This window comes from Staurois parvus, unplaced genomic scaffold (genome assembly GCF_062004578.1).
Source record: "Staurois parvus isolate SC_StPar_1 unplaced genomic scaffold, SC_StPar_1.0 ptg001349l, whole genome shotgun sequence".
Classification (NCBI taxonomy): Eukaryota; Metazoa; Chordata; class Amphibia; order Anura; family Ranidae; genus Staurois; species Staurois parvus.
The window spans coordinates 2,617,501-2,642,276 of NW_028319145.1; the positions used below are offsets into that span (position 1 = coordinate 2,617,501).

Here is a 24,776-nt window from a genome sequence, read left to right on the forward strand (position 1 = left end):
AGAGAGCAAATAAAACATCAAGAAAGACTCTTTGTCCAAGAGTAAAACCAAAATCTGCCTTCCATTGGGCCTTAAACTTCCCCTGTCGGAGAACAGCAGCTATTTAGAGGCCAAAAGTAATGTGAAGAATTGTTGAAAATATCATATCATCAGGGGCGGACTGACCATTTGGAAACTCGGGCACGGCCCGAGGGCCCAGGGTCAGTAGGGGGCCCCATGAGATGCCCCTGGTACCTTTTTCATAGGCTTTTTTGAGTTTTGGCAAGGACACAGGGGCCCCATGATCCCCTATTGCCCGGGGGCCCCATGAGTTGTCAGTCCGCTCCTGCATATCATACAGGTGTCAAACATAACAGTGAGGAATATCTTCGCTCAATATTTTCCTTGAAAGTGCCCTCAGTATGAGATTTACCTTGGCAGTCCTGACCATAGTATCCAGGAGCACATGTGTTACAGCTTTCTCCCCGGAAGTTGCGTTTGCACACACAGACTCCAATGACGGGATCTTTACGGCATGCGTTTCCTTCTGTTCCAACAACGTTACAATCACAGGCTAGCAAGAAAAGGGAGAACTTTCTGTTACTAGCCTATGAGATTTATTTCCTGTCATCTGATTTTCACAGTAATTACCAAATCACATCAAATCCAATAAAACAGAGAAAAGTCTGGCCTATGGGAGACACCGTAAACACGAACAATCAAACGAACGAAATGTCAAGTCAAGAAAACAAGATTTACTAAAACATATATTAGAAGCCCTTCAAAAAAAAAAAAGACCTTGGGGGCTGTACATTATTTTGTATAATCTACACAATGGCATTTTATAACCGTCACGTTATAAGAAAGAGCTCTGAATAGCTTATGCAATATTTATGAACATGTATACAATATGAAATTTCATCCGTACTTATAAACTCCCCAGCTGGCTGATTCTGTGCAACTGTGCCATCATCTGGTTTCTCAGGTACAGCTAGAACACAAAAAAAGACAGTTATGAGTCAAGGAAAGCTATTCACATGTCATGGTGGTCTGGTGTGAAGGTGCAATCTGAATGCAGAAGGATCTCTTGCAAACAATGTGAAATAGAGGTGCACCAAGACTGCTGTACCAAGAAGGTTTCTGTCCAAAATCACAGAGTTTCTGTTAAATCCCACCTCCCATGAGGGATCCTGCTGAATTAATAACTCACCTTCAACAGGATCCTTAACCACTTCCCGACTGGCCGTTGTATATAAACGGCCGGACGGTGGCAGTGCAGGGTCGGGTGGCCGTTTATAAACGGCCTCCCCGCACCCTGCTTGTGCGCGCTCCCTGGGAGCGTGCAGCACAGCGATCCGGTGCCCGCTGTGTCCTCTGGACACAGTGGAAAACCGATCGTCGGGCGGGACCTCTGTCCCAATCATGTGATCGCTGATTGGCCAATCAGTGATCACATGCAAAGTAGTAAGCAAGATGTCACTTGTGACATCATTGCTTACTACCTGTGAAATCTGTGAATGATCACATAGGTCACATGGTACAAGGCTATTCACAACAGCCATGTACCATGTGACAAGCTGTGGCCAATCACAGCTCACTCAGTACTTCTCAATGACTGCAAGAATGCAGACAGAGAGAAAGAGAAATGATTGCTTTTACATCCTATATGGGTGTAAAAGCAATCAGTGTAAAAAAAACAAAAAAAAAAAAAAAAAAATCTTCATCACCCCCCACAAGTAGTACAGTGTCACCATGGTGACACTGTACTGCTAGGGTTACAGAATGTAAAAAAAAATAAAAAATAATAATATAAAAAAATAAAATAAAAATGTAAAAAAAAATGTTTAAAAATTATAATTTTTGGTTATAAACTAATTTGGATTTTGTTTTTTTTTACTAAAAAGATAACAGAAAAAATTTTGGCCAAGATTTATGATGAAATATTATTTATTTGCAAAATTTTATTAAAAAAAACCCTTTTTTTCAAAATTTTTGGACTTTTTCATTTACATAGCAAAAAAAAAAATCCCAGCGGTGAATAAATACCACCAAAATAAAGCTTTATCTGTCTCAAAAAAATGGTAAAAAATAAATTTGGGTACAGTGTTGCATGACTGCGCAATTGTCATTCAAAGTGTGATAGTGCTGAAAGCTGAAAATTGCCCTGGACAGGAAGGGGGTAAAAGTGTCCGGTCTGGAAGTGGTTAACAGAGTGACAACTCATGGGGCCCCCGGGCAATAGGGGATCATGGGGCCCCTGTGTCCTTGCCCACACTCAAAGCACACCCAAAAAAAGCCTATAAAAAGGTACCAGGGGCATTTCATGGGGCCCCTCGGGCAGCGCCGAGTGCTCGAATGGTCAGTCCGCCCCTGCGGAGCACATACCTTTTGCAAAGGTGTTGCTCTCTTGCTAGCTAGGGCAGTGCTACGTTGTTAGAAAGTGCTAGCCGCCAGAGTACTAGACCAGCAAGGTAGAGCTTTCATTAAGGCAAGTGGAAGCCTCTCCTTGCGGATGCCATGTTGCCAGCAGCAGAATTACCCATGTAACATAAACCCTAAATTCATAGGATACTCATTTAAGTTGAATGCTACAACTGCTGTCCCCTCCTCGATTCCCACCAAAGAAACTGGTTGTATGTTTTTTTCCCATGTTTCCCAAATTGGTCGGAGCCAATTACTATGTGCATTTCCATTTTAGGAACATTAGACCGTAAGATCCTTTGATGGTATGAATAGCAGAATATTTTCAGCAAAAAACACTGTCAGTGCTTCATAATTGAGATAAATACATTTTATCATTGCTAGGGATGTTTAAATCTGCTGCAGACGACTTCATCCATGCCTGACCAAGCCCAAGATGCTTGTATATGGACAGTGTAAAAGTCAGCCTTACGGTAACACTCGGGAAAATTCATATATCCCTCTGCACAGGAGGCGCAGTTCTCGCCCGTGTAGTTGGGTTTGCAGTAACATCGCCCCGTCAGGTCTTCACAAGTCCCACTCATGTACTCAGACTCACAGGCACAGCCTAAATGGTACAAATGATATCATCTTGACCTTATTCCATGCAATTTTGCTGACAATTAACGGGCGGTTTAATATGATCACACTCACGTTGACAGGTATAGGGCGAGTCAGTAGGATGATCAGGTGATTTGTAATATCCTGTCCGACACAGTTCACAGTTGACGCCATCTGTATTGTGCTGAAAGACAGTTTTGTTTACGGTTTTATATTCACTTTACGGACATAAGCAGAAGAAGACATTTAACGCCTTTCCACCCAGCATCCCTTCAATAGGGTCTGTATGCCCGCGGGGCAGGACGGATCAGCTACCATGTGGTTGGCCGTGACTGCTGACACAGATAACAAGCTGGCAATCAACGGCAGCTCTTGGTGCCCACTAACAATTGGCAGTCAGCCAGACCAGCTCCCAATAGTTAGTGGGACCAAGAGTTGTCTGCAACAGCTCAGTCTTTGTGCTAGGAGTGTACTCTCAGCACGGAAACACCGGTCGCTCAATGACATATATGTGCGGTGTGTAGGTGTTGAAGCCCAACCTTTTGCCACCACACATATGTGTGTTACATGGATGGCAACAAGTTAAGAGAGCTTTGGCAGCTTCCATATTTCTCTTCTTACAAACACTCACCTGACAATCCAGACAAACTCCTCCTCCCATGTATTGCCCCTGGAGGTTCATGCTTGCCCTGCGCCTTTCCACCTCTGGATCATAGTAACAGTCGTAGGCGTGTCCATTACAATTACACGCTGTAATAGGGAACATGAACATTACATTAAAAAGACGGTTTTGGCAATAACAGGTTGCCTATCCAATTAGCCAACTGCTGCATTTCAGAGTATTTGGAGATTAAATAGAAAACAAATACTTGATGTACCATCAACAAGTGGCAGAGAACATTTTATGAAGGCATTTTATTTGGTGATTTTGGAACAGTAAAGAAACAAGTGATCTCTTATCCATACATTGCAAGGAAATTGCGCGGAACAAAGACAAAAAAAGATGCCAATTCCAGAGCAGACTGGGTTGTTGGACACATTTCCAGCTTGCCTGTCCATTATTGGTGATAGCCAAACCACCAAATTGATCCAAGCATTTTCTCTTGGTGCCAACTGCCCACATGATGAAGGGAACCACATACAGTCAGGTCCATAAATATTGGGACATCGACACAATTCTAACATTTTTGGCTCTATATACCACCACAATGGATTTGAAATGAAACAAACAAGATGTGCTTTAACTGCAGACTGTCAGCTTTAATTTGAGGGTATTTACATCCAAATCAGGTGAACGGTGTAGGAATTTCAACAGGGACCAAAAGTAATGGGACAATTGGCTTCTCAGCTGTTCCATGGCCAGGTGTGTGTTATTCCCTCATTATCCCAATTACAATGAGCAGATAAAAGGTCCAAGTGTGCTATTTGCATTTGGAATCTGTTGCTGTCAACTCTCAAGATGAGATCCAAAAAGCTGTCACTATCAGTGAAGCCATCATTAGGCTGAAAAAACAAAACAAACCCATCAGAGAGATAGCAAAAACATTCTGCTCCTATTCACTCAATCACTATAGATTTTATTTTCTGAATTCTGCAAAAAAAACTGGTTGATCCTGCTGTACTCTGTCTTCCACTTCTGTCCAAGTCCCCATTGCAGTTGGAGATTTTGAAGAGCAGTGTTGGCAGCTAGTGCACATGCAGAGTTTTCAGTATATTTCTATGCTGAGCATTTCCTCCCTATCACATCGCAGCCCATGTGACTATAGATTCACACTTGTGGGTGTATACACAGTGGTAAATGACAGCCTCTCCTTCCTCCTCCATGCTCACTAACCAGCTAAACACAATGGGGAGGTGGGATATTACATCTTGATTGATGGAGGCTTCACCTCCCTCTTATTCTAATACACAGACTGGAGGGACGTGACACAGCCTGTGATTGGCAGAAATCTGCCCACACTACGTTATTGATAAAATCTAATAAAGATTTGATTTTAAATATATATTTATATGAAAATTTTAAATAGTTTACTGATATTATTTGGTTTTACGCTGTATTCTGAAGGCTGTTTTTTTTATTGTGAACATATAGCAGAGGACTAGAATCTCTTCCTGCCACTGTTTCCCTGCAGAAAGGCTGGGAAAGAGCTGGGTCATGTGACAGCTGTATATCAATTATGAAAAACTGTACTTAGATGCTTTTTTATTAGAATGCTTACAGTGTCATCCACATACAGAAAGAGAAGGTAATGAATCAGTGAAAGTTTAGTATCACCCTAATAGCTATGAACCACTGTAAAGCTGACCATTGAAGCTTATATATCTGTGAGAAATAACATCCAAATTTGAAAGTTTTATGCTAGACTGTAAGAATGAAAGCAGGAAAATACAGCTATGTGTAAGCTGCTCATATCTGCCACTACAGGGAATTTTAACCACTTCCCGTCCGGCCCATGTATGTAAACGGCTGTACGGGAGCAGTGCAGGGGTGGGTGGCCATTTATAAACATCCTCCCCGCTTCCCTGCTTGTGCGCGCTCCCTGGGAACGCGCAGCACTGCGATCCGGTGCCCATTGTGCGGGACCTCTGTGTGAGGTCCCGATCATGTGATCACTGATTGACCAATCAGAGATCACATGAAGAGTAGTAAGCAAGATGTCACTTCTGACATCATTGCTTACTACGTGTGAAATCTGTGAATGATCACAGAGATCACATGGTACAAGGCTATTCACAACAGGCTTGTACCATGTGACAAGCTGTGACCAATCACAGCTCACACAGCATTTCTCAATGGCTGGAAGAATGCAGGAGAAATGATTGCTTTTACTTTTTGGGTGTAAAAGCAGTGTAACAAAAGAAAAAAAAAATCATCACCCCCAACAAGCAATACAGTGTCACTATGGTGACACTGTACTGCTAGGGTGACGGTATGTTAAAAAAAACACAAATAATATAAAAAAATTAAATAAAAAGTAAAAAAAATTTTTTTTTAAATATAATTTTTGGTTATAAAGTAATTTGGGTTATTTTTTTTTTCCTAAAAGATAACTGAATAAATTGTGGCAAGGAGTTATGAAGAAAGATTATTTATTTGCAAAATTTTATAAGAAAAACACTTTTTTTCAACATTTTCATTTATATAGCAAAAAAAATGTAAATCCCAGCGGTGAATAAATACCACCAAAATAAAGTTTTATCTGTCTCAAAAAAATGCTAAAAAATTAATATGGGTACAGTGTTGCATGACCGCGCAACTGTCATTCAAAGTGCGATAGCGCTGAAAGCTGAAAATTGGCCTGGACAGGAAGGGGGTGAAAGTGTCTGGACTTAAAGTGGTTAATATCAAATGGTTCAAAAGCAGCCTGGACATTTTTTTTTTCAGCTAAAGTAAAACAAAAAACCCCCCTCAAAACCATAAAACAATGAGTAATTGGAAGACATACGTTCACATTCATTGGAATTATCCATGGTCGCCGGTTGCCACGCCACCTGATGGAAGCCAGGACAGCAGCTGTCACATGACGTCCCACAAGTGTTGTGCTGGCAGTCGCACTGTAACCTATTGGAAAAACAAGGAGAAATGATGAGAAGTCTGAAAGGCATGGAGAGAAAACTAATGTTCATTAAATGGGAACAGTAAACCAATGATTGTTTGTTTGTATTGCTGTACTTGTATACAGGAGCGGACTGACAACTCATGGGGCCCCCGGCAATAGGGGATCATGGGGCCCCCGTGTCCTTGCCCAAACTCAAAGCACACCCAAAAGAGCCTATAAAAAAGGTACCAGGGGCATTTAATGGAGCCCCCTACTGACCCCCGGCCAGTGCCCGAGTGCTCGAATGGTCAGTCCGCCCCTGCTTGTATAAGAGATCAGTCTGATGCATATAATCTAATCATTATGTACTATTGTTTTAAAAAACGTTCTTTAAGAGATCAGATAATCTGCATATCAGCAGCTGGTTCCAGTTTCATGAACTAAGCTTCATTAAGTTATATTTAAGCAACTCAAAAACTATAGAAATGTTTTTGATTGGTGTGGACTCATTCAAGGAGTCAATGCAAGGAGCAAGGCAACAATCAAGAGCAACCTATCAGACGTTGATTGGTTTTCATAAACTATTGAAGAAAAAACAAAAAGGGTGCAAAACAACCTTCTGCATTATACAGGAAAGTCCAATCAATGGGGGTAACAAGGACTTGCAGTGCCAAGGCAGGCAGAGGAAACCATGGCTCATTAGTCATGGTTTCCTCTGCCTGCCTGGCGCAGCAAGACTTTGTTAGCATCATTGATTGGACTTTCCTGTGTGAACTGGATTTTACTAAAGATTGGATTTATAATACTTTCTAGTTACGAATTTGGTGTGCTTATATGCTTTTTTTTTTTTTGTCATGAACTATTACCATGTGGTCACCGCTCTTTTTAAAGTCTTGTTGACTAAGGCCACACCACAGGAGAACCTGAGAGGTCTCCATGTCATGATGGGTGGCAGAAAATCCGTTCTTCATTTCAGTCACCTATACAAATTTTAAGGCTTAGGCATCGACGACAAGGCTGTAAATTAATCATAACAGCTTCGACAAGTCCTACACACTCCGTGTTTACCTGCGGCAGACCTGAGCCCAGTTTGAAGCATGGGGGAAAAACAAGGACTTGCAGTGCCAAAGTCAAGAAGAGGAAACCATGGCTCATTAGTGATGGTTTCCTCTGCCTGCCTGGCGCAGCAAGACTTTGTACCATCATTGTTTGGACTTTCCTGTGTGAACTGGATTTTACTAAAGATTGGATTTATAATGCATTCTAGTTAGGAATTTGGTGTACTTATATACTTTTTTTTTTGTCATGTACTACCATATGATCACAGCTCTTTTTAAAGTCTTGCCAACTAAGGCCACACCACAGGAGAACCTCAGAGGTCTCCATGTCATGATGGGCGGCAAAAAATCCATTCTTCATTTCAGTCACCTATACAAATTTTAAGGCTAAGGCATCAACGACAAGGCCATAAATTAATCATAACAGCTTCGACAAGTCCTACACACTCCGTGTTTGCCTGAGGCAGACCTGAGCCCAGTTTGAAGCATGGGGGAAAAACAAGGACTTGCAGCGCCAAGGCAGGCAGAGGAAACCATGGCTCATTAGTGATGGTGTCCTCTGCCTGCCTGGCACAGCAAGACTTTGTTACCATCATTGATTGGACTTTCCTGTGTGAACTGGATTTTACTAAAGATTGGATTTATAATGCATTCTAGTTAGGAATTTGGTATACTTATATACTTTTTTTTTTGTCATGAACTACTACCATGTGGTCACCACTCTTTTTAAAGTCTTGCTGACTAAGGCCACACCACAGGAGAATCTCAGAGGTCTCCCTGTCGTGATGGGCGGCAAAAAAATCCATTCTTCATTTCAGTCACCTATACAAATTTTAAGGCTAAGGCATCAACGACAAGGCCATAAATTAATCATAACAGCTTCGACAAGTCCTACACACTCCGTGTTTGCCTGAGGCAGACCTGAGCCCAGTTTGAAGCATGGGGGGAAAATGTGACAGGAGAATCCCAGTATATTACCAGTGGGGTCATGGGTTATCCTCTCAGGTAAAGTCTCAGCCTGTGATCAGAAAACATCAGACACTGTTGGATCATGTAGAGATGGCAGCCTGAGGCAAGAAGTAGGCGATGACAAGAGGAGCAGGTACATGGATAACCTCTCGTCCATCATCTCAGCCTACACGCCTGACAGCTAGTGCAGAGAATAACTCATTTCACAGACAGCTCCTCTGCTGGTAATGTAAACTCTTCTATGACCTGCAGCCTTGTCTTAGTCCATCACACGCCAGATACTTTCCTTTGTAAACACATTGGTCCTCATTCCTAAAAGCCCATTAACCGACAAGATTCTCCCATACTGTAATGAGTGAATAAAACTAAAATTCTCTCAGTGTCTCTTAGGAGAGCTTGAGGATGAACAGATGAATAACGCTACCAAGCTTTCTCTGAGAATTTTATTCTTTTATGCATGAAGGCTGATAGCGTTGGATACGCTCTGATACTTTGGATTTGAGGGCATGGAAAAAATTGGTTAATGTGGATCTTCAAATGTATGAGATGACGTATGAAGCAAGGGGGTGTACTGGAAAATTCAGAAAGATATGGTCCCGGTGGGAGGCTTCCAGAGAAACGGTACAGGATGATTCTTGATGGATCAGGGTTTGTTTTGGAGGGGAGGCACTTGGACAGTATTTGGAGCTGAGAGATGTGATAAGCCCCAGACATATTGTGTATTTCTTCTTTTCTTTGGGGTGGGAAAGTGCTATCCCGGCTAGTTTTTTCTGTTTTTTTTTCTTGCCTGTTTTACTGATGTCATAAAAGCTTTTATGCGACCAGGGGCGGACTGACCATTTGGAAACTCGGGCACTGCCCGAGGGCCCAGGGTCAGTAGGGGGCCCCATGAGATGCCCCTGGTACCTTTTTCATAGGTGTTTTTGAGTTTGGGCAAAGACACATGGGCCCCATGATCCCCTATTGCTCAGGGGCCCGATGAGTTGTCAGTCCACTCCTGTATGCGACTGTAATACTAATCACCACATCCTTAACTATGATATGTGTACATTGGTACTTCCATACAGTGGTTGAATAAATGATAGATATGCCATACATCTTGCAAGAATGTAATACTCCTATTGTTGGATGGATTGGTAATGTATTATGATATGTATGCATATTTGGATATGTATATGTTTGCATATGGCAATAAAAACTTTTTTTTTTCAAATTCTCTCTGATTGCTAAGGTTTTTTCCTTCCAACACTCCAATAACAACTATTGACATTTAGGCCCCATGTACACGGGAAACTTCTGAACGATGGAAACTGACTGCTGGAAAACGTAGGTTAAAAAAAATCTGTTTAGCCGCGTTTGCATAATGCGTTTAGAAGCGTTTTTTAAAGAGAAGCACAGGAGAACCTCCCAAATGCCCAGAATGCACTGAAAAGTGGTAAATTATTAACTATTTTAGACTGTTTCAGAGAAATACAGAGAGTAGAAGCAGAGACAGCAGTATGTGTTGAGATTAGCTTAGGTGTGAGTTGCTCATTAACATTTCTTTTGTTTCCAAGGGTGGGAAAGGTGTCTGGTGGAGGGAGTCATTAAGGCCACCTGGCAGGGGGTCTTCATGAGGAATTTGAGGTGTGAATGTGCATTAACATATCTTTTGTTTCCAAGGGTGGGAGAGGTGTCTTGGGGAAAGAGTCATTAAGGCCACCTGGCAGGGGGTCTTCATGAGGAATTTGAGGTGTGAATGGTCATTAACATATCTTTTGTTTCCAAGCTTGGGAGAGGTGTGAGGTGTGAATTGGTGTGAATTACAATGTGTGACAAGCTTGGTAGGAACATCCTGTGTTCAGTGTTTTGTCCATTTGAGTACCTTGAAAACGCTTTGCATGCATTTTTCATGATGAAAAAGGCTCTGGACAGCATCGGGAACTGGAAGAGTTAAAAAAAATTTCAAACGCAAACACTTATGAACGTGAATTGCGTTTAAAACGCTGATAAAATCGACTGCTGAACAGAAGTTTTCTGAGTTCAAAAAAACGACTGTAAACTCAAATACCTGTAAACGACTGTAAACGAAGATGTGTACATGGACACATAGGAAAACATTAGGGAGAGTTCAGGGGCTGCTGAAAAAAATGCTGAACAGATCCTAAACGTGAGTTTATCAGCTGCAGTGTACATGAACCCTTACATGAAAAATAATATTTGCAGGTGATTGGTTGTTCCGGGGTGCTTATTTTTTTCCTAGCCTGTTACCTGTATGGGTTGGTGGGGTCCTTAGCATTGCACACTTCAGCATGACCATTACAGACACAACGCCCTCCAATGCTAATATCTTTGATACTGTAGTAATACTGGAAATTAAAAAAAAAAACAATATTATTTATACGACACATAAACAGCAATACAAAGTGTGGCTTTACAGGGGCTATAACAAATAAATTAAACTGTATAACTACAAAGTTCTCTCCGGGAAAGCTTACGATCTAAAGTTGATGGGATAGATGGCAAGAGAGAAAGGAACTCTTCTCAGCAGCACCAGTTGCACTATTGGTGGCTTTGACATACACATGAAAGTGGGGAAGTTAAAGAAGGATTGGTTATTAGCATGTGTAAGAAAAAAAAAAAGAAGGAAGGTTACATTAAATGTCAGGTAGCCTGTAGAGGATTCCACCACAGACTTCACAACTGGCTTTTATTAATTGTTAATAGAAGAGTTAGATAAATAAAGAACATCCCTTCAACTAGGGCACTGTTGGCCAGCCTACTTGTAGGTAACAATTTAGAAGTGGGTACAGTAGGTGATAGGATGGAGATGCTGTTAGTAAGGGATAGGCAATGAGTTTTGAAGGCTTATACAAGGACTTGCAGGCTTGGTGAGCGTTTGAAGACACACGAGAAAGGGTTCTAGAAGTGCAGCAGAGAAGCCCCAAAAAAGTGGATGGAAGTGGTGATCAAGGAGAAAAGCTTGTTAATGGAAAAAAAAAAAGGTCTAGTTGAACATATACCTGGAAACTAAGAAGATGAGAGAAGGAGCCAGACTGTTTAGAAGCAGGATTTGGAAGTGTATCCTGTCGACAGTGGGAAGCCAGAGCAAAGTGAGAGAGAGTATCCAGAAGAAGGGTGTATGAGCCGAGTGAGAGTGTTCATAACAGACTGGAGTGGGGCTAGTCTGGTTAGCAGAAAAAGAATACAAAGCAGGACATTACAGCAGTGATCATGGGATATGATTAGCACAAGCATCACTATTGTAAATGTCTAATACTGTTTCGGCTAGAATTTACTTAGCAGATACTCCAAAGCAATCCTCCGAAAACACATTTTCCTCATTACTTACTCTCCGGGTCACAGTGGGATCCCCCTGTGCTTTCCCCATGAGGTGACCCAGCAGGGTGTTGGTCCGCAGAAAAGTTAGACGGATGTTGGTGGCTTTTGTAAAGTTCCTCAGGAGGGGGGAGTAGGAGAAATTCATGGCCCCGGGACGTTTGTTGACCAAAGAAACCACAATCTGAAATGACAAAAACCGCTGGTAATAAGACGCCGGTCAGTTTCTAGAGAGAGCACTGTTCTTGATAGCCGCAGTAAACAATCCAAATCATTTTTCTGCCTAAAATTGAAGTGTTTATTTAGCTGATTTACTTAACAATAAGGCCTCTTGTACTTATGTCAACTGCTTTTGTTAAGGAGCTACTCCACTTCACTGAGGAAAAAACAGTCCCCTCTGGGTGATCGATGTACATTGCGGGGATTTTAACTTCTTCCCTCTGATGGTATACATACATGCGGACTCTCAGCAGGAGGTCTTTCACAATGAGAGGCCACATATGTGCAGCCCTATGTAAACACATTTCTGTGCTGAAAGCGCGCGCCCTGTACGCTCTCAACACACTTACCGGCAGGGACCAGAAAAGATCCCAATGCATAGTGCAATCGGGAGCTTTCTGATCATGTGACTGCTGTCACAGCCGATCATGGGGATCACATGACCCCCGTATGTCCACCTCCAGGCATTTAAAAGTTCTTAAAGGGCATGGAGGCGGCAGCGGGAAAGGGTTAAGAAACTTTGTTGCAGATTCTGCCCTTTTGTTGCGCTAAAGAAATAGCTTTTTATTATCTTTTTATTTCACCGTGTCCTTTTCAGAATTATTATTATTATACAGTATTTATATAGCGCCAACGATTTGCTCAGCGCTGTACATTATAGTGGGGGACAGTACATGAGACAGTACAGTAACAATACAATACACGAGGGGTTCGAGGGCCCTGATCCTTGGAGCTTACAATCTAGGAGCGAGGGGAGAGTGGTACAGGAGGAAATAGCTGTGGGGGATGGAGTGGTGGGAAGAGCGGAGGAGATCAGCAAATAGGTGAGGGCGGGGTAGGCTTCTCTGAAGAGATGGGTTTTCAGGGTGCGTCTAAAGGTGAGGAGGGAAGGTGACAGTCTGATGGATTGGGGTAGTGAGTTCCAAAGCATGGGGGAAGCCCTGGAGATTTCCTGGAGATGGGAATGGGTGGAGGAGACCAGGGAACTGGAGAGTAGGAGGTCTTGTGAGGAGCGGAGAGTGCGTTTTGGGTGGCAGATGGATATCAGGTCGGTGATGTAGCTTGGGGCAGTGTTATGAACAGCTTTGTATGTCAATTTTAATATTTTGAATTTTTTTGCGTTGGGCAATCGGAAGCCAGTGGAGGGATTGGCAGAGGGGGGTGGCGGATATGGAATGATTTTGAATGGGGGGTCTGGTTCATTATAATCAGCTGATGCACTCTAAGTGTTCTAATGAGGAAAGATGCAGGGTCTGCATCCCTTTAGAAGTATTTAACCCTTAGAATGTATCTCACCAAAACTAAAATCCTTTTGTAGGAGCGTCTAAAATGTGACTTGAAACTTAGTGTAGACTTCCGGGAAATTTAGTGAGCCAATCACAAAAGTAGGAAATGATATTGCAGGGGGGACTTCTGTACGACAACATGTACAGAATGCCTCCAGGTTGCCATATTGCATTGAATTTTACAGTTGCTGCAGATTGAAAAAAAAGGAAATTTCATTTTTAATTTCATTACATTACAAAACGGCTTGTGTAGCAATGCAAATGCTATATTAATTATTTTTATTTTCTATATATTTTATTCCATGGAAGAGTTACCACTCACCTCTCCATTCTCTAGTGGCACTATTCGGGAATACTCTGTAGTACAAATGACGTCGTCATCCTTGTTGACACGTTGCAGTGTTTGTACCCCAAATCGCTCGATGCAGTCTCTCTTGGATGCTGTGGGAAAAGGATTTGCAGAGTGAGAGAGGAAACAGCTAGAAAAAGATATCCTGAACTTTGTGCCACCTTACTATTTATTTATTTCAGGTACTTATATAGCGCCATCAATTTACACAGCGCTTTTACATATATATTATACATTCACAATTTAGACAAGAGCCAATTAACCTACCAGCATGTCTTTGGAGTGTGGGAGGAAACCGGAGTACCCGGAGGAAACCCACGCAGGCACAGGGAGAACATGCAAACTCCAGGCAGGTGGTGCCGTGGCTGGGATATTCAAATAAACAGATTCGCTAAATTTCCTGAGCTAGTTGACAGCACAAGATGTTTTGAGGCCTGCTCCCTGCTATGCTACACTGAATTGCTGTCAGTCATCCTGATACATGGCTAGGGCAGCAGAGACACTAAAGACTGTCATACAAAAAAGCTTAAATTTTGGACGATTCATGCTAAAACGGCCCAAAATTTAACCCAAGGGTGGCCTGGCTGGTCGGCATTACCTGGCATAACAAAAATTGATTGAACTTTTGATTAACTTTTACCAAATATGCCATGTGCAATCAGATGCAGGCACTATTCACATATTCTGACAACCGATGGAGCCCTTTGTGTCTGGAAGCCGCACGCCAGCCAGTGAAGGTGGTTGAAGACCAAGAATAAGATGTTAACACCATGAGAGACAGGGACTTTTGGATTAAAGGTAAGTTTCACTTCCTTTAGTTTCACTTTAACATGGATGAAGGAATCTTTAGTTCAAATTTGTCAATGTGTGGACAGCTGAAATGTGTAAAGGATGCCAGGATACAGTTATCAGTACTCCCACAGACAGAAAACCAAAATGAATTACATGTAACATTAAGAGATTTTTCAGGCTTTCATTGAAGTGTATATGCATATTATTGTGGTTGTAAACTTCAGACATGAAATATGAACAAAGCATATGCCTCTACAGTGTGTAATTGTTTCTGTCCAGTGCACTAAGTGTATGTCTGCTGCCCTGTTCCTCTGCTGTCAGCATGAGTCCTGACCAGGGGTGGACTGACAACTCATGGGGCCCCTGTGTCCTTGCCCAAACTCAAAAAAGCCTATGAAAAAGGTACCAGGGGCATCTTATGGGGCCCCCTACTGACCCCGGGCCCTTGGGCAATGCCTGAGTTTTCAAATGGTCAGTCTGCCCCTGGTCCTAACACCAAAAGAAAAAAGGTGTCAGGGAGGGACTTCCAGCACACAAAGGGAAGGAAGAGGAAAGGCGCCTCTAAGTGTAGACTTTAAAACACCTTTATTTCACACAGTAAAAAGCAACTTACAAGAGGGTAGATTAAAAGCAGGCACATCAATAATCTGTCATGGGGTAGTCCGCCATGGTGAGCAACATAATATGCGGCTGTGGATGACAATTGACCTTCTGTCAGTGTCCAGGCAAGATGGCAAGATGGAAGGGGCCTGGTACCGAGGTCTGGACCGCACATGGAGTGCAACATATGCATGATGACGTCACCGGGCATCGTAGTGAAGTGATTCCTGAGCATGTGCTGTGAGATTGTCGTCCAAGCGCACTCTTCTGTCAAGCTCAAAGCTTGACAAAGGGGTACCCTTCCATCTTGCCGGCTTGCCTTTTGAGTGGAAATCCACTTTAAAGTAAACCTTTCCTGAGGGAAAAAGGTAGGCTGTGATTGCCGACCTATAGAGTTCATTTTTATCCTGACCGCTGACCCAGAATCAGGAAAGTTAGAAGTCAGAATTATCTACAATTCTCTTCTGGGTCACTAACCCAAAAAATTTAATTCAGAAGGCCAGCATGGCAGGCCCGCTACTAGCATTTGCAGAATGAGGTCTCATCAACCTCAACCTCTGTGTTTCTATCAGTTTTCTTTAAGATGCATAAAGGAGACATAAGGCAATGTGAACATCCATTTATCATGTCCTACAGACCTAACCGTAAGTTTATGGAAGGCTGAGTTTGGTGGTCATGGTATCTTCATGTTTAGGCAGACGATGGATGTTATGTTTCCGTCTGCCCCCATACGGCTGTTATAGACAGGAGATGCACATGAATGGCAGTTAATCACCAGGAAGGGAGAACACGGGTAATTTCTTGTCATGAAACTAGTTAACAGCTGGATATAACAGCTACAGGAGCAGGAAAAGAATCCCAACTGTCCCGCCAGGTTACAAGACCCTGAACAATGAGCATGTACAAGGCCGAGTCAGACATCTGTAGAAGGAATTTGGTGGCAAGGCTATCCCTACAGACAATGGTCAAAAATGCAGTCATGGAGCTTTTAATAATAACTTTTTATTTGAACTTACAAAACATAAAAAATGGTAAACATTTATCAAAGCACTACCTGTATGATGTTTTTCATACATACAGTATTCCTTCATGACAGCATCATTTCCAAGAACTCCTAGGAGTGTGTATAGTCAATGCCCTGTACCATGCAAATGCCTCATGGTTTGCCTTCATTTCCTGTTCTGGTGACAGGTGGTTCCCTGAAGAGTGAGGGTCAATCTCCCCATTGGTAAAAACATGACAGAGCACCAACACTTCACTACTCTGCAGGCCATAGACTTGTAAAAAAAGTCCTTTTTTTTTTTAGAAAATCATAAAATCGGTCGTTCAGTCAGCCGACGGTACTACCATTGTAAAAAAAAGTCAGCTGGTTTTTGCCCCGTCTACGGCCAGCAATTAATATAATAGCGGTGTCCCTGCATAGAGCCCCACCACTATTTGGTAGCAAGGAAATTTTATGGATGGACTTATAGCACGGGTGGCAAACTATCACGGTACCACACTTGAATTCACTGAGCTCCGGAAAGCAATCCATTCTTTCACAAATGTTTGTAGAAGCAGTCTGCAGGCCTAGGTGCTTGATTATATACACCTGTTGCCATGGAAGTGATTGGAACACCTGAATCCAATGATTTGGAGGGACGTCCCAATACTTTTGGCAATATAGTGTATGTAGACAGGTGCAGTCTGTATTCCCCATTGTATGTGGCGCTCAACTGAAGTGGCAATGCAGAAGGGGAAGGAAGTTGTGAGGAACTTGGTTCCTCCAGGATTTCCTGTGGTCACAGGGAGACAGCTGTCCGACTGTGTGCTGGCACCCCACGTGACTTTGGTGGCCATCTTGGGGCAGGCAGAGTCTATTTAAGACTCCAGCTCCCAGGTTTGGAGCACCTTATGCAAGTGGCTGGTGTAGGGACAGCTTCCCCATCTGGAAAGGATAAGTGCTTAGGAATAGGGAAAGGTTCTAGAGGAGGAGGGACAGTGCAGGGACTACATCTACCTCACTTCAAGAAGCTTCCTCTTTGGGTGTGGACTGGCCAGGCTGCATTCTACTCCTAATTGCAGATGCTGTTGGCATCTTTAAAGTCTACAGACCGCTGTTACAGTTCGCGAGTGGCTCCAGACAGTCATGCCTACTCACCGGGCCTAGGTTGTACTGTGTTGACCCTTTCTACAATACAGGTGGATCAAAATTCGGCCGGTCTCTGCTGAACCAGCCATATTACAATCCATCTATGGCCAGCTTAAGTTAACTAGTTGTTTAAAGCACACCTTCAGCTGAAGCATATTTCAGGTTTCCATCAGTGTTGTGAAGAATTATTTTTTGCTCACTTCCTATCTTGGAGACCACACAGGCTCGTTCTCACATATAGCAGCCCATGCTGGGCGTTTGAAAAGTGATTTGACGGTCTAATGAAGCCACCTCACCACCTGTTTGAACCCTGAAAAGGCTGAACCCCTGGGGTGCAACAAGTAGCATTGCATGCAGGTGCAGAGAGACTGTGGCATGGCCACATACACTTAAATTGGTGGTGCCACAGTATGTGCACAGTTCTGAGCAGCAGCATGCCCTTCTTTAGGTGGGCAGGTTCTAGTAGTTCATGAGCCCACAGTGTGGAAAAATCTTTTCAATAGGTAAGAGAAATTCTAACTTTTGCCCACTATATCTGAAATTCAAAGGAAACTCTTGGCTGGCTGGAACAGCCTTTTAAACATGCCAGGCACTGACCTAAAAAAGGTTTCATAAAAAATAACTGTAATTTCTCCATGACAGCTCAGGGGTGGATAGATTTGGATCGTGGGATTTTGGGTCCTCAAAGTCAAACTTCTTGGCAAGAAAATTGGTTTGGTAAGGAGCTTCACATCTTATTTTAATTAGTGGTCTCTGAATGTGCTTTCTCACAGTTAAATATAACCAAGAATAAGAGCAGAGCGAACAGGATGACGACGAGCGATCACCAGAAAGTGATAACAGGCCCGACTGTCAGTCAGAGCGGTTTTATGTCTTCACCCTGACAACGGAAACATCCCTTCTCCTGAAGGATGTACGGGCCAAGAGCTAAGCAAGAAAGAATGAGCTGATGTATTAAATACTCAACAGGAAATCTTGTACAAGCCAAAAAAGTGATACCGAGGTGTTCCACTCTATTCCCTTTTCTAAAAAGCTGTAATTAAAAAAAAAAATAGATTTGTGGCAGCAGACACGTTTTCTTGCAGATGTTCAGACTCTTCTATACATCAGGCCTGATGCCTAAGGCCTTGTTTACCTGGGCAGCTGATGGACAGTAAAAACAGTAAAAACAGGTGGTCAAACCATAGTGTCCCGACACCCTGACTGCCGAGGCGCACGTTAACATGGCCTGCTTGTAGGCAGGTGAGTCTATTTTGTCTAAAGAAAATAAAATGGCAGTTGGCTAGTGCAAAATCTGCCTAAAAGATGGTTTGTAATTAATCCTGTGCAGAGTAATTTATCATTACATTGGTGAATACAATATAGTATTTATTTGATCCAGATCAAATAAATACTATACTGCATTCACCAATGTAGTGATAAATTACTCCGCATAGGATTAATTACAAACGGGCGGACTTACCATTTGGAAACTCAGGCACTGCCCGGGGCCCGGGGTCAGTAAGGGGCCCCTGGTACCTTTTTTCATAGGCTTTTTTGAGTTTGGCCATGAACACAGGGGCCCCATGATCCCCTATTGCCCGGGGGGCCCCATGAGTTGTCAGTCCGCCCCAGATTACAAACCATCTTTTAGGCAGATTTTGCACTAGCCAACTGCCATTTTGTTTTCTTTAGGTATTTATTATGGGTTTATAATCCACACTCAATAAGTAGTGAGACGGAGATATCATAAGGTCATTAAATTATATCAGATCAGGAAGGCAATTTTTTCTATTCTATATATAGAGTCTATTTTGTCCACTGTGGTACTGCAGTTGGAGGGGAAGTCAAGGGAAACTTTGTTTTTCTATGGTTCCCTTGGTTTCGAAGAGCAGCATTCTGGTTGGCTACTCTGCATCCAGGTGATCTTGGTGGCCATCTTGGATCATGCAGAGTCTTTTTAAGTCCTTGTCCCCAGGTTGTAGCATGCATTTGCGAAGTGGCTAGTGTAGGGAAAACATACCTGCCTGTCAGAGTTAGCACTGGCAGCAGGGAAAGGTCCCAGGGGGGTAGGGAAAGCTCAAGGCCTATGTATACCCTTACGCAAGCTCCGTCTTGGATTGGACCGGCTAGGCTGCATTTCACCTCCCTTGGCAAGCGCTATCTTCAGTTTGGGCCTACTATCACCAACTCTTCACTACACTGACTGTATGTTCCTGGTTGGGTGACCTCTCTGACGGGCTGCTGTACAATTTGCAAGTTTCTCAATACTTTGGTTAAAGCACTCTGGGTCTCTGTGTGTTTACAGTCGCTGCACCACCCTACACCTACCCAACACTCGGCCATGTTAGTACACATTGTTGTGGTTGCACAGTAAATATGTTATAATTACTTGTTTTTAGCAGCTGCTATCAAGTAAGCTGGTCACTTCCACATTGCTGGTTGCCATTTTAGGTCAATATTAAGTGGGAGGCCTGAGTAGTCCACCTCAAATTCGCCTGCTTTTCAAAATTGATGTCACATTTCAGTGATGCTACCTGTTTCCCCTTAAATGCTGAATTGAGTATTTTTTCCGCATACATAAAGGCTGCCTAAATAGATCCTGTCTTTGTAAAGGACAGGTTCCCTTTCAAGTCAATATCTAAAGAATATGGCCATGCCAAACTTTGCAGATTGGTGGATTTTGGTCACCCTGAAAGGTTGAGAAGTGACACTGTCTATCATAATATTAAACACACAATAAAGAAAAAAAAAAAGCTTACATGCAAAGTATTGCCAAGGTTGGTACGTGGTACCAAAATCTGTAGAGCGTTCCAATACCCAGAGATCTGGTCGGGGTGAGTTGGCAAACTTGATCCAGACGTACGCCACATGGAAAACCTGCAAGAAGTAGTGAAGACTGTTAATAAAATCACATTTACCATTTTGTCATGGGTGACATTGTCACACAGCAAGGTTGGGGGGTCAGTGAATATAGAACAGAAGCAACTTCTAAACTGCAAAAACCAACAGCCAATAGGCAACCCTCTTTTACTGTTCTGGCTGCACAAGTTGGACTTGGGTTAAAAGTAATCAGTCTATATAGGCAATTTCAGCCACAACTTAAAGGGGACCTCTTTTTACATTTTTAAGATATAAATGTGAGAGATCGGAGTCTTCTAAAAAAAACCCAATCAATGTGTAGAAATTAATTAAAAACTTTGCTCCAATTTAAAGTTTATAATGATGAATTTTGCGAACCAATGTGCGTGTGGGAAATTTCCTCCAGTCTCAAGATAGATTGCTCCCACTGCGTCCTCCTCTCTGGATGAAGATGAGTTACCGATCCATCCACGCTCCAACACATGAAGAAAAGAAAGGAACTCTACGCATACCGATGACGTCACAGAGATTCCAATTTATTTGAAGCCAACAAACACTGCCAACCCTCGCCCGCCGGACCACCCCTCTAACGCATTTCCCCCCAAAAGAGCTGACTTGTTTCCGGGGAAACACGTCAAAGGGGAAGTCTCGAGGGCAGGACTGTCATAGTGACTGTTGGCTTCAAATAAATTGGAATCTGTGTGACGTCATCAGTGTGAAGTTTTTTTTCTTAAGTTATATGGGAGCAGCCATATTTGATCCTGAAGACCGAATAGACTCTTCCTCATAATGATTTGCAATGACAGATCATGTGATCCAGGATGCCTGGGCTGGAAGCTTTTTTTAAATCAATAGAGGTTTGTAGTTTACTCAAAACAATTACGTTACTTGCTCATTTTTAACCCTACAGATTTACAAAAGCTAACAAAAACGTGGATCAGAATCTGTCCTTGCATTGCACAAGCACCTGTGTATATGGTATTGTTTGGTGGAACAGAAAAAGGATTTTATTGTTCAAAAAGTCACATTAGAAGCCAGGGATGTATCCAGGAGCAAAAGCAATGACCACGTTAAATCTTAAAATTTTGGTATAATGTATAGGTAAGTTGTTTTCAATGTACTGGATTGGTATTGTGTGATGTTATCTAGGGGTGCCGATGACGATTCCCCCCCCTTTTTTTTTTTTTTTGTTTACAAACGGTTTTATTGTACAAAAGTAGACTGTAAAACAACAGTACATTTTCGAATGATAGTTACAGCAAAAACAAGGCACTTTTGAAAAGTACAATTTAGAAAAGTATATTAATGTAAGAAAAAGAAGAAATAGAAAAGAGTAGGTTGCAAGTGCATGAAATACGTAGATGATAAAGTAGGTTGTATGATACATCTGTCAACAATATATACCAGTCAACTTTCATTGGGAATGTTGTTAATCATACAATAAATGTCTATAATCCTTCCATGACTCCCATTTTTTATCAAATAAGTGCATCTTATCCAGTAGGGTATAATGAATATGTTCCATGAGCATTACAGCATCAACAAGGGTACAGAATTGGATCTCCAGTGTAAGGCAATAGACCAGCAATGGGCAAACTATGGCCCGCAGAGCTAGGCTCCTCTCACAGTCCGCCGTGTAGCATGAAAATCTGTCTCCTATGAGGATCTGCCCCCCTCGACGTATCTGCGCATGTGCCGGAGATCGCCGATCGGCTGCTAATGCCTGAAACTGGCACATGCGCAGATACGTCGAGGGGGACAGATCCTCATAGGAGACAGATTTTCATGCTACACTGGAACTGCGCGGGAACACGGCGAGAGGAACGCGCAGAGCAAAGGTAAGTGAATTGACACGGGGGACTTGGGGACTTAATATGGGGAATGAATTACTATAGGGGGGATGAATTAATATGGGGAATGAATTACTATAGGGGGGATGAATTACTATATGGGGGATGAATTACTATGGGGGATGAATTACTATATGAGGGATGAATTACTATGGGGGATGAATTACTATATGGGGGATGAATTACTATATGGGGGATGAATTACTATATGGGGGATGAATTACTATGGGGGATGAATTACTATATGGGGGATGAATTACTATGGGGGATGAATTACTATATGGGGGATTAATTACTATGGGGGATGAATTACTATATGGGGGATTAATTACTATGGGGGATTAATTACTATATGGGGGATGAATTACTATGGGGGATGAATTACTATATGGGGGATGAATTACTATATGGGGGATTAATTACTATGCTTACTATGGGGGAATATTACTATACTTACTATGGATGACACATACACATCATTCATCTACTCTTGGTCCGGCCCCCGGGTCCAATATATGAACCCATTGCGGCCCTCAAGTCAAAAAGTTTGCCCACCCCTGCAATAGACCATAAAGTGGCAATACATATAGTATGTATCAATCTCATAATAACATCAGAGACCCCCGGGATATGAGCCCCCAAGAGACAGGTCTGTAAAGACAATCGTACCGGGGTTCCCACCAGTGAGGTAGCCACGTCCGATATCTTGCACCAAATCATAGATAAGGTTGGGCAATCCCAAAATATATGAACCAAAGTACCTGGGAGGCCACAGCCCCGGAAACATAAAGTGGATGTTTGTGGGAACATTACATGTAGTCTTGATGGGGTATAATACCACCTGGTTAAAACCTTCCCCCATTTTTTTTTTAATCTGTAAGCATATAAAAGCAATGGTTGGATGTGTATCATTGCACTTCTTTTCTGTTTTGTTTATAAATTACAATTTTTATTTAAATGCAGAAATAAAATAAAAGATTTTACAATGTTGGAAGCAGTGCTGAGGCTCATGAAAAATGAAAACGTAAAACTCAAAGAAAAGACAACTACAGAACCTTGTGGTAACAGGCCTGGATAATCTGCTCAGTTCCTGATATAACTAATGACAATTGTTTTCTGTGGTCTAATAATAAACTCCATAATGACTATTTTATGTTGGACAGGGAACTGTGTGTGACTGAAGTGACCTATGTGGATCTATTTGTCTTTACAGTAAGTAATGCTACACGGCTCGGCTTTGTACAATCCCTTCTAATGCAGTGTCCGTGCTTCCCCGCAGCGGAGTGGTAATTAAATCCGCTACTGCAGAGGACTTCTTATCCTGTACACAGGCGGCCAAATTTCCACTATCCCATCTATCAAATCTGCCATAGATACACAGCCGGAGGGGACAGCCGTCTCTGCTGACTACAGGAACCTGGCAGGTACACCACCATCTGGATGAAGCATGTAGCACCAGTGATAAATTAAAAATCCACCTGAGCACTTGAAAAAATATTTTTTATAATCAGAGAAAATGTTTCCCATGGGCATCCTTTGTGTTCCAAGGCTGCCATGAGCTGCATTAAGCAGTACTAGTCAGGGTAATTCCAGAAGCCACTTGCTCAGTACACCCAGAGCATCTAGTAAGACAGGAAAAGTTGCACAGGATAAAAAAAAAGGCAATAAAGAATAAAACCGAAAATTTACAGCAAGGCACATGGACCTAAGGGCTCGTTCACACACATTGTGGAGACAGGCGATTATCCAGATAAACACCAGTCAACGCTAGGGCATATGGAAAACAATCGCTTTCACTGAAGGATACAGGAAGGCACTGCATGTCATCACATGCTTGTGCTCTTTAAATAAAGTTTAAAAAGAAAAAGTAAACAGTGTGATGCGCTAAAACGAGATTCGTATCGTCCCCTCACCACGGCTCACTGCAGCCAAAAAGCGATAGCTGCCCCCATGCTAAAACAGAGATTTTAATGTGCGGGTAAGTGTGAGCAAGCCTAATGTTTGCCAATTATCAGCCCAAAAATTGCCAATGATCTTGCTGGCAGAGACTGGCGAAAAACACAAAGGCCGTGCGTATACACATGTACAGGCACATAAACCTGCGCATGTTCACGTGTAAAATTCACCTTCATCCTCTTCTTCCTGACAGTGTTTTATTTTACGTGTACTTGTGCATACATGCATAAATCACTGCACTCGTGCTTTTGTTTTGCGCCTCTAAATGCACTCGTGCATTTTTGGGGTTTTTTTTCAGCTCTAAACGCATTGCAGCATTATGGACCTATGCGCAACTGTGTGGATTGTCCCATTGGCAATGCACCTGTGCAGAATTGCAAAAAAAATGCACAAGGCTTGAACAGCAAATATGTTACCACCAGTAATAAAAAATGTTATACACTCTTCTATGGTGATGCTGATCAGAGTCTCCTTCATGTGAACTTTCAAGTAAAGTAATACAGCTGACCTGCTTTTACAAAGTGCAGGTTCCGGGGCACTCGCCCTGTTCCTGGCTCCATTGTCTAGCGAGTCATTCACTTGCATGCTTCCTACAGTTCACATCTATGAGTTTCAAAATACATAACAAATACTGTACACACAGGTTAGCCATTGTTTTAAATAGTTACCATCTGTGTGATGGCGTTGACATGTACTGTCCATTTTTTTGGGATGTGTCAAAGAACCTTATTTTACCTACTGATGAGATCTGTGTGACTGTATTAAAAGCGGTATAGACTCCAGAGAGAGAGAGATATCATATTACCGCTGTACAAATCATTAGTAACACCTCATCTGGAATATGCAGTTCAGTTTTGGGCACCAATTC

General features: G+C 42.4%; 1 protein-coding gene and 1 long non-coding RNA gene across 5 annotated transcripts in view; one reads left to right on the top strand and one right to left on the bottom strand.

Annotated features, from left to right (window-relative positions):
- LAMA5 (laminin subunit alpha 5) overlaps positions 1-24,776 on the bottom strand; it is a 215,966-nt gene that overhangs the window by 108,301 nt on the left and 82,889 nt on the right. For all 4 annotated transcript variants that reach the window (XM_089661526.1, XM_089661525.1, XM_089661524.1 and 1 more), the window contains exons 3-12: positions 20,003-20,120; positions 13,712-13,830; positions 11,898-12,068; positions 10,817-10,914; positions 6,447-6,562; positions 3,632-3,750; positions 3,094-3,184; positions 2,873-3,007; positions 908-970; positions 413-553 (exon numbers count right to left, since the gene is read on the bottom strand). In XM_089661526.1, the coding sequence (XP_089517652.1) occupies positions 413-553; positions 908-970; positions 2,873-3,007; positions 3,094-3,184; positions 3,632-3,750; positions 6,447-6,562; positions 10,817-10,914; positions 11,898-12,068; positions 13,712-13,830; positions 20,003-20,120 (1,171 nt within the window). The remainder of the gene's footprint in view (positions 1-412; positions 554-907; positions 971-2,872; positions 3,008-3,093; positions 3,185-3,631; positions 3,751-6,446; positions 6,563-10,816; positions 10,915-11,897; positions 12,069-13,711; positions 13,831-20,002; positions 20,121-24,776) is intronic.
- LOC149436720 (uncharacterized) overlaps positions 1-24,776 on the top strand; it is a 68,057-nt gene that overhangs the window by 16,582 nt on the left and 26,699 nt on the right. The gene's annotated exons all lie outside the window — the stretch shown is intronic.